This window comes from Merops nubicus, unplaced genomic scaffold (assembly GCF_000691845.1).
Source record: "Merops nubicus isolate BGI_N331 unplaced genomic scaffold, ASM69184v1 scaffold18260, whole genome shotgun sequence".
In the NCBI taxonomy this organism is placed as follows: domain Eukaryota; kingdom Metazoa; phylum Chordata; class Aves; order Coraciiformes; family Meropidae; genus Merops; species Merops nubicus.
This window is the reverse complement of record NW_008585020.1, coordinates 27,911-41,924: the sequence shown is the minus strand read 5'-3', so window position 1 is coordinate 41,924 and position 14,014 is coordinate 27,911. Positions and strand designations below refer to the sequence as shown.

Sequence of the window (14,014 nt, the reverse complement as noted above, 5' to 3'; positions counted from 1 at the left end):
CCAGTTTTTTGATATTAATCCCGAGTTTGTTTTAAAAGGCCAGCTCAAAGCTGGGAGGTGGCTTCCTGCAAACCTCCAGCCTTACACCTCTTACACTGAAGTACATTAATTCTTGGAATTGGTAGGTGGTACCATACTACAGACTATGAAGAAATATACTTTTGAAAGCTCTTCCTAGCTAAGCAGTTTTCACATTGAGATCATGCATCTGACAGCAGAAACTTTTAGGACAGGAACAGGTCTCCCTAATTGTATGCTTTGCCTATAAAATAGCTAACCATTTGAAAGCTGTATTTAGGTACTCTTTGCTCGAAATAGATGTTTTCATGGCTCTAGGATATAAACCAATCAATTCAAATAAGATCCTGAAATTGTAGTTTGCCGTCAAGTGGAAGGGAGTTGCATGACTTAGCAATGTTTTTACTATGTCAGTGTTTATGGGGAAGAACTACAGAGACTCCACAGTGTATAGCAACTGACTTCTTGCCTTACTGATGTTTCTTTAATTTCATTTTTTTAACTGAGTGAAATAATCACCATTTAGCTGTCTGCTGTGAGCTTTTGAGAAACAGTATTCCCTTCTGGAGGTTCATGCATTTTGAGAGTTCGTTAATGCTCTCTCAACATTGGAACAATCTTTTCCTGGGGATTAGCTTTACAAGCCTAAGTGGAAGTGGCTGATAGCCATGCCAAAAGGGAAAGAAGGAAAATAAACTGATGGGCAAGTTGAAATGCAAAGAAGTTCCCTACAAGGATAATGTTCAAACATTGTTAGAATTTATTCTTGGAGTCCAAAAGATACTCTTCCTTCTCTTAAGACTAAGCAATACTGATGTATTTAAACAGAGTGGTAAGACGGCTTGTCAAGGTCTCTCAAAACTTTTTACAACCCAAACAATCAGTGACATTTAAAAACTGAGGAGTAGGATTATGAGAAAAACCTAGTTTGTAAAACATTAGGAAGTATCTCAAAACAAGCTTTTAGTCCTTGTCAGCCAGTCTTTGAAAGTTAAAATTAGGTGAGGGTTTTGGAAAAACTTTGACAGTCTTTGTATGCACCAAAAGCTTTTGACTTGACAATGGAGATGGGATTTCTGGCATGCTGTTCATGAAAACAGAATGCTCATGGAATTCTAAGGATAGAACATCCATCCTTCCTTCTGCAGCATCCATATTGTGCTGCAGTATGCTGACCTTTGAAAAAGAATTCTTTTATATGACTGCTCGTTTTACATCTTGCTGTTATTTTAACAGAACAGGGTAATCTGAACGTGGAGTAGGAAATATGAAGCTAAGTAAAAAAATTAAGCATTTAATTTTACAGCTAAGTAAACTGCAATCAGGCTTCCTTACATATCTTGTTGAACAGGCTTGGTTTTTAGATTGCAAATTCTTTGAATAGTTTTGTTAGGTGGGTTGTGAAAAAGTAGAGAAGGATTTTAGTACTGTTTTTATCTTTCTCTCAACTATAACTGTCAGAAGAGATTGTGGTGAAGTGCTGGTAAGCGAGGGCTCTTTAACATCACAGAAGACCTATCACTGAAGTCGTGTTTTGGTTTAGAGATTTCTGATGGAGCTGTTCAACATGAGTACAACAGATCAGATTTGCTAAAATGAAGATCTGAAGATCTGCACGTATGCAGTTTGCATTATTTAAAACCTCTCTGCTTACATCTTCATGGTGGAAAGAAAAAATGTCTGTGGTTGAACTGTTACTTTACATAAATTTACAACAGAAAATGCAGTGTGTCTCCAGTATAGTACAATAACTTAAAAGATAAATGTAAATTAACTGGTTTCTTTCTGTATCTGTACAACCTATATATTGCACATCTCAATCTTAGAATTTGCTCTTTGTAGGGCTTATAGGTACTTGATGTAGAAAAATGGACACAAAGCAAATTGTTAATTTTAGAAGATGTGAAATTGTTCCAGTTCTTGCTTTCTCTAGGGGTAGAGTTAGGGTTTATTGCATGTTCCTGAGCTCTTCCACTTGTCTTCTCCCCCTCAGAAACAAATTGCCTTAATTACAGAATGGCATCCTTCTCTCAGTAACTCATTTGTGCTTCTGCCACTCTAATGAACAGAGCGAGTGTGTAAGTGTAATGACATGAATTCTATTACTCCCATTGTATTCAAAGTACTGTGTGGTATGTGCTACTTGATGTAGTAGATGAGGGGGCATTTAAGAATTAAACTATCAACTCCTAGATGTTCTTAAACATCAAAACAAACTTTCGCTTTGGGAAGGGAAATGGCAGCAAGTAATTCCATTATGCATTATGTCTTTAACATAATCCAAATCCTTTCTAAAGCTCTTATTCTACTCTATTAAAATAAAAGAATGGACTATTGAGTCTCTGCCTTGAATGATGCCTGTATTGTTGGCTAGGTTTAAAGACTGTGGCTTCTAGCAAACATTTGTGTAGCATGAGAACTTGTGGATCAGGATTCCATTTTATACTGGACAGTAGATTCACTGGATTTGAAGACAACAGTATTCTATAATGTGGTAGGACTGACAGCTTGGTGTTTGACTGGGAGTTACTCTGTCCATGGGTAAACAATGCATAATTTCTGTTTAAAAACAGGGAAAACTTACACAGGACACCTTAAGGTTTCCTTACCCAAATACTTTAAACCCTAGCTCTAGAATAGGCTGTGTTTCTAAACAAGTGGTAATACAATGAAAAAGTTCTGTGAGAATAAACTCCTAAATAAAGACCAGTATGCCACCTGGCTCCTAGCCATACATCTTTTGAAATGGTAAAGAATTCCCATGCAGTGTGATTAGTTTTAAATAAGTTTTGTAGCATTGATTGTAAGAATCTGACCCTAAGGTAGGAAACAAAGCACTGTAGCTGTAAAGAATGTGTAAAGAATACCACAGCTGTTGTTTGCCAGTATCAGATATCTACAACTTCAGAGACAAATGCTCCTATTCACTTGTCCTTTTAAGTCTGAATTTGGTCTTTGGCTTTTGTGTTTAGCTAGAGTAATCATTTTGGACAGGCTGCCAAGTGAAGGTTAGCACACAATAATCCTGGAACCATGTTCTATCTGTTACAATGACTAACTGATAAGATAATTGGGAAAGGGCAGGAAAGTGGTAAGATAACATGTTTAAACAAGGGTATTTTAATCAAATGAAAATGGAATGTGTTTACTCCTCCAGCTCCTACAACTATGATGCAGTACTTGTCTCTTCTGTGTTAAGTCTTACTAAAACAAATCTTAAGTTTTTCTTGATTTCTGTCTCTTTCCTATTTGTGATGGTAGTCCTGTGGGAAAGCTAGCAAAATGGTATTGTATGCATGCAAGGGCAACCTGGTCATTGTCCAGGTGATGGTAAGGAGATGGAAAATTAAGAGGTTTTTAGAAATCTGTTTGATTCTTAACATGTAATACCTTGTACAGTATAATTACAGTTTTAGCAATAACAGCAAGATGTAGCTCTTTGTCACATAAGGTCAGCTTTTAAATTACCTGTCTTTAAACACAATAATATAGAATATCTAGCGCTATTGATATTGAACAAATATCAAGCTTCCCTCTAGAAAGGAACCGAGTGTTCAGATGAATTATTTCTTAATTGCAGACTACAGTCACTGCACCCTGGAGGTGACTGAAGATGATTGAAGTGAAATTCAGATTAAGTGCCTGAGAACAAATGACATTTAAAACTATGGTTTGGAGCACATAAAACAATTCCTGTCTCCTAGGTTTATGAGCTTGAAAAGCAAAACAGTTATTTTTTTTTTTTTTTAATTGTTTCACCATAAAAAGCATCCGAAACTTTGTATTTAGAACTTTGCTCCTGTATGACCTGAGCTCCTTGGCGAAGAGGTAATGGGGAAGAAGAGCAAAGAAAGAGTGGAGTCAGCTTTGGCCTGGGTCTAGCCTGATGAACACTTACAGGGTCTTCTATGTTTATTCCTCAAAAACGTCAGTGCTGTAAACATGGTGAAGTGTAGCTGAGAGACACCTTGGGTAGAGATGCTGGTGCAGTATTGGGCAGATGGTGGGAAGCGAAGAGAAGATGGCTGAATGTGGCTGAAGGACCAAAGGAGGAACTAAGGAAGCTTCATGAAATGTCTTCTAGGTTTCAGGACTGACTTAAGACTTGCATTATAGATGGTACTGGAAATAACTTAGAGCAGTTATAGAACAGCTTTAAAATTAGATTATTGCCTCTATAATTTATGTGCAAACATGATTTTTTTTGTTTAGATCTTCACCTTGCTGCTGAGCTAGGGAAGACACTACTGGATCGTAACACTGAACTAGAAGAATCTTTACAGCAAATGTATGCAACAAATCAAGAGCAGCTGCAGGAGATAGAGGTAAATATTTAAGGGATCCAAGTGCTAAAGCATCTAGACCTTCAACATAATAGCACATAAATTGGAATCTGAATTTCTTGACATATGATAGAAATTTTAAATAAAAATACTGAACAATCTTTAACCACTTTTACTTTGAGAATTTTAAAACTTGTGTGGGCTTCATCAGAGTTAGAATTGTTTGTCCATTAAGCTTCGTGATGGGTTTGGATTATTTAATGACAAGTGACTAGTATTTGTATTTTGTACACAGAAGTTCAGTTTTTGCTAAACTTTACGGATCTTGCCAGGTAAAATTACATGAAATTATATGATGAATAAATGAATAATTATTATATGAAAATGTTAGTGGTTACCACACTGGAATTTAGATGCTGATAAGTACAGGAGAGAGATTTAACTAAAACCTGAGGATATGTACATCCACTAAACTGTGCTGTGGTAAAGGGAGCTAAAGTCTATTTCAATTTTAAAAAAAAAAAAAAAAGGCAAACCCAAACACTGAAATAGCATCAAAATACAGGACCTAGTGGCTGTACTGTGCTATATTTTCCAGGGTGGGGGGAGGAATAACCACCCTTTCAAAAACACTCATCTTTGTGTTACTTGGTGGAAAAACCTGGCCATTTCTGGCCTTTATTTTTTTTTTTTAAATATTGCTTGTGTTCTTGCAGACCTAGCGTTTGTAAGCATAATTAATTTTTTTCAGCTATTAAAGTAATCTCTAAATTATTAAATATTCAGTACTGTGCTGACTGACAAATTGAGAACGCAGGCAGCGGTTCGGTCTGGTTCTGGTAGGTTCACAGGGAACAGGCTGTGTCTGGCATACACTGGATTTTTACAAAATCTGAGTTCCTTTGTGCAAGCAGTACTTGTGCAGTTAAGGACACTGGATTTTGTACAGCTGCAACTTAAGGCTTAAAAAACATTTTTCATTGTAGTGGTGACAGATAACTTCAAGAACCCTAAGCTCTAATACTTACACATGTTCACAACAATGTGGTATTTTTACTGGGTGATGCACCATTTCTGGGGCAGGGGCATTTAAAGTGCTTCTGTTCTATACCTCATGTTTTGGTTCTTTCCTCTATTACATGCTAAATGTCATCTTTGTTAGCCTATTAATTCTGCGCTACAATGGTTGGAAAGACTGATATTTATATTACTGCCACAGCATTCCAAAAAATGTATTTACTCATTGCCATAAATGGTTTTCATAGAAAGATTAATTCTCAAGATCTCAAGAGGACAAATACTTCCAGGGGCTATACAAATACTGTTCTGCTTAAGGTTCAACACCTGTATGAACCACCATGTTTAAGGCAGTATTTAACACACGTACAACACACCTTTTGAAATAACACAGCACAGCTTTGTGGTAGATAACTAACCTGGCTTGTTGAGTGTAGCTACTTAATAACCGGCTGGATTTGAGCACTATCTTGAAATATGGAAAATATATTATTGCTAAGCTGCATTCATTTATAGAAAAAGCCTAGTGCCACTAAGGATGTAATATCCTGTTGCTTTAAGTCAGCTCATTAGCTTAAGTTTTTTTTGGCAGGTTAATGTTTATTGGCTATATAAGCGAGCTTCAGCACCAGGAAGTGGTCAGAGATGTCATTCCAGCAGGGACCTGTACTGGGAGTGTGGCAGGGTCAAGTACTTGTATATTCAGGTCACCTCAGACAGTGACAGACTAATTCCCTCAGTGTTTTGCTTTGCTTTATTTAGCCAACGAGAAAAATAAAAACAAGACTTGTGCAATACTACTTTTTGAAGTTTTTTATCTGATACCTACTTCTTGTGTTTCATCCTCTCCCCCAACACGGGTAGGAGTGTATATTAGGTTGTCCTATTAACTCCTCCCAAGAGGAAGAGGGGAGAAAGGTGGGGGGTTTGACAAGCTTTTTCAGTGCAGTATATCAGTGTAAATCTTTAGGGTTTTTTTCCTATTAATTCACATCTTCTGGGTAGTAAAGACCAGAACTGGCTAAGAAATCATTCTGAAATATGGTAGTACCTTATCTGCACTGAAAAGGAAGGGTCAAAGGCTTTGCAATGCTTAAGGTTGCATCTAATATATTAAACGCTAACATATTAAGTATTTTACAGCCATGGATCATTATATCTGACCTCTGTGCTGACACGTGTGCCACTAGCTAAACATAGTAGATGTAAAAAAATGCTGAATTGAAAGGGCGGCTTTATTCCCATCTGAACCTGTTGTCTGCATTCTAACTTCAGAAAAACAGACACTCACCTTTTATCATATGGTAGAACTCAAGAAGTCTCAACTGCTGCTTCATGCCAGGTGCTCAGTTGCAGGGGAGGTGGAATAAATGTCAACTTCTAAAGTATTTATTAGCACATCTATACTGTTTCGGTGGCCTGGTTATAGCCGGCACACTTGACCCCAGCACTGAAGATCCTAGAGATGCAGAGTGGAGAAAATGGTGCTTCACATCTTTCATTCACCTAAAACTTCTGCAAAAGCCTGTTGTAGTAAGTGGTAACATCTAATTATGGCATCAAATCCTTGGTTTTTGTGCTTAGCCATGCTTGTATTGCTGAAGAAAGCCTAAAGATCTCCATCTCCTTCTGAGAATAACCAATAGGGAAAGTTAATCTGAAAGGGGTCACATTGAGATTCTGCCGCTAATCCACGCACTATTTTTGTGTAATCCTCTGTCATGTGCGCCCAGGCTACAAAAGGATCCAGCCAACTGCTATCATGTTGATCTTCTAGAAGTCTGTATGTAGCAGTTACTAGTCCTAGATTAACTTATTATCTGTTCTTAAATTGCCTAAAATGTAAGCCCATCAATCTTTTAATGAGGTAAAAGGTTAAGTAGAATATTAGAAGTTTTGAGTATGTAACAGGCCTATGTAAAGAGAAGTAGTTCTGTCTAAAAGTCTGCTGGATGTTCTACTTGAAGTTTACTGTTTGATACAAACTCTTGTGTGGATTTTTAGAATTGGATCCTAGGTGGGACAATGTAAGACACTTATAGTAAGAGCCTTAGGTGAACGCTGACTGTTTTTCCACAAAGAATTCCAAGCATTCTGACATTATTCAAGAAACTTAACAGTCTATGTTCTTAGTTGTAAAACTAAAGAGAATTAAAGTCAGAATGTTTCATATGGAGTTTGGGATTTTTTTTAAAAAAAAACCCAAACATGCAGGAGACCTTTATTGAGGATTACAGTAACTGGACTAGCTCTCTACAGGTAATTAAAGATTGAATTCAATAATTTGATTATACTTCCCAACATAGTAGCCCACATACCATCTTCAGTGCGACAATCTAAATTCTGAACCTAATGCTGCTGGAAAAACTCAGGTCAGGTGAGAAGAAATTTACTTATGGATGGTGCTACCCAGTATTTCAGTTTTAATGCTAAGAAAATCATTGGGTCAACACTGTTAGAAAATTTCTGTTGGAGCTCACTAGAGAGACTGGGTGGATGGTTAAGGGCTGTGTAGAAGTCTGGACTCAAAGCTGTGTCGGTGATGACTGCCGTACAGACAACCCCAGCCAAGGCTTATGTGCTGCCAGGAGCCTGGCTGCAGCAAGGAGTGAGAAATGCAGCTTGCACAACCAGACCCAGCTCCCCTGAGTAAAAGGCTGGTTGATCAGGGCTGACCTCCATGACAAAGGGAAGCTGACTGGTGGAGTTCCTAACACCTTTTCAACTCACCAAAGCAACCACTGGAATCTACATTTCTGAAACTCAGCAGTTTCTCTATGAATGTGAATAAAAATGCAGAAGAGCAGTCCTCTCTTTGTGTTTCAAGTGTAAGGTAGTAATGGCAACACTGTCTTGCAGTACCTCACAAAGCAAGTGGAGCTCTTGCGTCAGATGAATGACCAGCATGCCAAAGTCTACGAACAGCTGGATGTGACAGCAAGAGAACTAGAAGACACTAACCAAAAACTAGTTGCGGAGAGTAGAGCTTCACAACAAAAGATATTAAGGTAACAAACCTCCCTGCGCCCTCCCCAGCTTATGATATGAAAAAGAGCAGTCCAAGTGTATTTGTGTAGTTCTCGGGTGGTTCTCTCTGTCTAGTGGTGTTCTGTGATACTGTTAAATTGAAAGGATAGTTTTATTTCAAGGTCTTTTCAGCACAAAAAGTAGCCTTCAGAGAGAGAACTACAATATGAGGGGATGGGAAATTCCCATGTTTTTGACTAAGCACTCAAATGTTTTTAACAGCAGTCCTTCACCTTTTAGCTTGACAGAAACCATTGAAAATCTACAAATGCACATAGATGACCTCCAACGACAAGTGGAAGAACTGAAAAAGTCTGGACGAGGCCGGATGAGCCAAGAAAGATCTGACCAGCCACGATCAATGCATAGTTTCTCCTGTTTGAAGGAGCTGTATGACCTTCGCCAGTAAGACTTTTTGCCTTCCATAGCAAAGAGAATACAGAAATTATTTTAAGCAAAGCTTTACAAAGTAAGACAAAGCACAGATGTCGAACAAGCTAGCAGATAAACATCTAATGTTCATGACTAGCAAAATACTTGCACAGCCCTGCATTATGTGGTCTTGCCACTGGTGCTGGTATAGTTCTACACCATGCTGGTCTTTGTGAGAGAGGAACTGCAGGTTACACTTTCTGTCTTAGAAGGTACTCTCCCAAAGTCTCCAACCATATCAAAAAAAAAAAAGCCTAGAAAGCTTACGGTAATTTGCACCATACTTTTTACAGTCATACAAAAGCACTTACACAGATAACCTGAAAAACAAGCATCCAAAGTCCAGAATATTTTCTGCAGCTTACCCTTTCTTTGGATGTCTGTGGACATTCTCAAGGAAGACAGGATTCCCACAGTAGCTTTCCTGACATTAAGCTAGTTAAAATCGTGCTTAAGCTGGTAAAATGGTGCCTGGAGCTCTGGGCTCTTTTAATTTAGAGCAGTTTTACCCAGCTGAGCTGCATTAGAATGCCCCTCAGGACAGTCACCTGGGATAAAAGCTCAGACTAGCTTCAATCCTAGAAGGTAATTCCACAAGTGAAGCACCTCCACAGGCAGGCAGGACAGGCTTTGGTGTCTGGGCTTCAGCATGACATGGAGGTAGGACTGTAGAATAAAGCCAGACATCCAAAACCAAGTTATTTCATGACAGTTCAAAAGATAAGTGGTTTTGTTCAAACTGCCAAAGGCTTGTGGGAATATCAGCCTTGTCAATTTTGAAGGTTGCTTACACAATCAATAGTGACAAAAGTTACAAGACTGAAATGCTGTGGAAGAAATCGGATTGTCAGAAAGTATTGTGTGATAGATAGGCAACGTTTGCTTAAACTTAAATTGTAGGTCTAGCTACTCAACAAGCTTGTCTGTAACTTGAAACTGTTAGGGAGCTGCTTAAGCTGGAAGGCTTGACTGGATGGCATGTAAGTATTTACAGACTCTGTTCTGATAATTAAATGGACTGATAGGTTAGTAAAATGACTGCTATGTATACTGTGAGGTGTGTTAGTACACAGTGTAAATCTGTCATTACTTACCTAGGACAGGACAGCTTGGGAGGTGTATGTCCTGCATTTCATAATACTTAATTTTGTTTCTGCAGGTATTTTGTTTATGATCATGTGTTTGCAGAAAAGATTACTTCAATGGATAGCCAACTAAGTCCTCTAGAAGAAGAAAATGAGAACTTAAAAAAGGCAGTTACAGTTCTGCAAGCCCAACTTAACCTAGAAAAAGAGAAGAGGGTAACAATGGAAGAGGAATATAGTCTTATGGTAAAAGAAAACTCTGACCTTGAACAGAGGCTTGTTGATGTAGACTTGTATCGGGCTCGTGCAGAGGAGTTGGAAGTGGAAGTAGCTGAAATGAGACAAATACTTCAGTCTGAAAATACATTCCATAATGCAGAGAAATTGGTGCCAGAATCCTTCTTCATTTCATTCAGAGAGTCTTTAGAAAGGGAGCTTGGTCAGAGCCCGGCAGATGATGGACTTCTGACTCTATCAGAGCTTGAGAAGAAGGCACTGAAACGGAGCAGCAGTGAAACCTTCCTAAGCAGTGCTGCAGGGGGAGACATCCTGAGGGGCCATGAAGAAACGTGTATTAGGAGAGCTGAAGCTGTGAAGCAGCGAGGAATCTCTGTACTCAATGAAGTGGATGCTCAGTATAATGCTCTGAAAGTGAAGTATGAGGAACTTCTGAAGAAGTGTCAAATGGATGAAGATTCTTTGAAACACAAGGCTGTACAAACACTGAAGCAGTATTCCAAAGACCTAAATGTGGGGAATACCCAGTATGATCTTTCAGCTAGCAACCCAGAATTCACAAATGTGGAGCTAAGTGACTGTCCCCCAAGTGCTCTTCCTGAATATAAAGCACTCTTCAAAGAAATTTTTAGTTGTATCAGAAAAACAAAGGAAGAAATAGATGAACACAGAGCTAAATACAAGTCCCTCTCCTCTCAGCCGTAACATCGGACATGCTGATGACCCATTTTCTGTTGACTGATCTGTTAGTCAAGAAGGGGAAAAACTTGATACAAGTGTCAGAAGACCCCTTATACCGACCTATTTCTTGAGCACTCAGAATGAATGTTTCGAAGTGGCTTGTGGACCTGTAGTTAACAAGCTAGTTAGTTACCAGCTAGTCCCCCTGTACCAATGTAGCAATAGAGTTAGTGTTTAGCACTGTCACACAAACTAGTGGTTGTAAAGCAACCAAACATCATAGCATAATACTACACTACTACTTCATACCACACTGAATCTTTGGCTAGAGCAGCAACTGACACTAGTTTCTTCAGTCCACTTCAGAAGTAACAGAGCCAAGAACTCTGTGCTGTGTTTCTCACAAGGAACCAAACTAAAGCTTTCCTTTGGTTCATAGTGCTGATCGAGCCCTGTAACTAAGTCCATGAAGAAAATTATAAAAAACAAGAGCAAAGGCCCTGACCTTTATTGTGGGCAGCCTCTCCTTGTTCTCGAGAATGAAGTTAGCAGTCCAGCTGAACTTGCTTTGGCAGGGAGGTGGGGGAGCTGGTGCAGCAGCTTGCACTGTGCTTGGTTTAAGCTAACACTACCTTTTCACGTGCACTACGCTCTCCTGCGGATGAGTGTAAATGTCTTCCTACTAAGAAAGGATCTGATGTAAAGTTTGTGTGGCTTCTTAGGTATGGTTTCTTACATAGGGCACTTTGTCTTCAGGCAAGATACTGTGAATTGATTATGTAAGTTATTTGGGACCTACTGTTCTTTGGTGGAATATCTGCAAAGTACATCTTAATGTGTATTTGGTAGGATAGAAAGTTGCAGTTTATCTATTTATCTTTAGCAGTAGCATTGATGTAGTAGAATAGCTTTATAATCTTACATACCACAAACTCTTGAGTGCTTGAAGGAGACGGGCCAGGTAAAAGCTTATTGTTTTGTTTATTGCTTCCAGTGTCAGCTTCTGTGAACCTGTTCCATGCTGCCTGGGGAGCGGGAGGATGGACACGACACTGCCAGAACATATCCTACCAAAACTAGGGGACTATGCTCTTGTTTGTCCTCTTCTTCTCTGCTCCCTAATAATTATTCAGAAGTGTTCCAGTTCTGAAACATAAACATGGAGAAGTATGTTCTTTATAACTGCTTCAAAGTGTGAAGAAAACAAATGCTGAGAGATTAACGGGCAGGCGAAAGGCACGATGAAAGGTGATGTCCTTATAAAGGGTCTCACAGCTTAATTTGGTCAGCTTTTCTTGGGAATCAACTTGCTGCTTGTCTGTGTTGCTGCAACAGACAAAGCAGTTAACACAGAATGTTGCCAGTTCTCAGCTTTAGTTCAACTGCTGCTGTTGCAGTTCTGTCTGCCTTATGTTAAACTTGTGTACAGTTGTCCTTCAGTTGCAGTATTAAGACTTCATTTTTGGGAGTTTTCTCTAAAACATGTGTCGTGTTCTGAAAATGATTTAAAAATGGGAATCTGACTCTTGTATTTTTCTAAGCAAATAAATAATCCAGTCAAGCTACTAATTATGCCCATCTGTGCCAATTGGGAAACGGTAAACTTGATGCTCATGGCACCTGCATTACCTAGTCTTGCCATCTTTCCTACATAGCTTTAGGTAGAGTTCCCATTAAATTTGTATTTTAAAAAGATTGGCCTACCTAGGACAGAAATCCAGGGGGAACAAAGTAGTTTCTTCTCACTGTTGTGGTGTTTGTCAGCACTGTTGAAAAAGAAAGGGGAAATAAAAAGGCAGAAAAGCTGCTGTTCTGCCCTTGGGTTAACTGTATTTCACTGTTTCCCCAGTGCCTGGATCTGCACCACCTGGAGGTCTGCCCCAATTCAGGTGCTGAAAAGCAGTAACCTTAAATGACAGCAGCATGACACTGTTAGTCACAAACGATTTATTGATGCTGTTCCTCACCACTTCAGAGGAAGCAGGATCCACACCTGCTAGACCAGACTCGTTAAAACAATTCAGAATTTTTGGTTAAATAGGTGGTCTTCAGTGGTTTGTTACTCTTGGCTTTTAGAGCACTCATATACACAGCATTTATGCTTTAAAAATATGAAAAATGTTCTCAGATTTCCACAGAACTACTTGATTCTCCTGCAATGCAACATCCCCTTGGCTACCTGTGCCATGCTAAGCTCTGGCTGTACTGTGCTTTAACACTTAACTGTACATATTGTGCAATAAAAACCCCCAGGGCTGGGTTGTTCTTTCGTAACTCCTCAGACACAGCAGCTCTCCCAGAGCACAGCTTCACAGGTGCAGCAACAGGCTGCACTGGGGAAGTGTCAGCCATGGGCACCTGCAACAGACCAAGAACTTCAAACACCTCCCAATTATACTGGCATAGTTAATAAATTACACTGGCTTATTAATTAAGGTAGAGTTAGCAGTTTAAAAATAGGTATTTTCCACAGAAATGTGAAATGTCATAAGCATGGTAACAATATTGTTAGCCAATCTTATCTGGATTAACTACCTTAATCTGCTTATTTTAGTCAACAACCCAACTCAGCCTTTTCTGAGCATAAGTAGATGAAATTAACAGAATCTCCTTGAGCTTCTCATGTGATGGAAACTGCAGCAAAAAACGTAACTGGTAAATTAACCGTGTCCTACAATGTTAGGCTTCAGTAATGAACCTGTAAGAAGCAGCTGTGTTGCTGTTCCTTGTGCAGCAGGCCCTCAACAGCTACCTCTGGCTCTCCCCTGGAGAACAGGCCACGAGCAGAACGATGTAAAGCAGTCTGCTGTCTACCTCTAATCTCCACCAAAACGTTCCTGACCTTTCCTTCTTCCGTAAGCCTTCAGGCTTAAAAGGAGTGGGTGTGCTTCCATTTCTTCTTGGACAAATACAAGGCAGGGTAGAATTGACCTTCAAGATAGAATTTTATTTTAAAAAATTACAGAAAATAGAGGTTTTACATTGTTGCCTTGTGATAACTACAGCTGGATGCCTTCCAGAGGGTGCACTAGGTTACTTACCTCACTGCATTTGCATACAGTAATGCAAAAAACCCCCCCAGCAAAACTCACACTAGTAAAAGAAATCCAGTCGTTGTTCCACATCTGTTTCACATGTAGGTACTTCCCCAAATAACTCATTTCACAGAGAACAGGTGAGAACAATTGCTATGGAATACAGAGTTCAAAGACAATGTTTCTGTTCCCCCTCCCT

At 39.2% G+C, this 14,014-nt stretch overlaps 1 protein-coding gene across 1 annotated transcript; it reads left to right on the top strand.

Annotated features, from left to right (window-relative positions):
- Positions 1-4,230: 4,230 nt before the first annotated feature.
- On the top strand, positions 4,231-10,804 carry CDR2 (cerebellar degeneration-related protein 2, 62kDa; the record flags this gene model as incomplete). Its single annotated transcript, XM_008946291.1, has 4 exons — positions 4,231-4,343; positions 8,178-8,326; positions 8,586-8,750; positions 9,937-10,804. Coding segments are annotated over 4 exons (1,295 nt in total), but the record flags the coding sequence as incomplete, so codon positions are not given.
- Between the last annotated feature and the right edge of the window lie 3,210 nt (positions 10,805-14,014).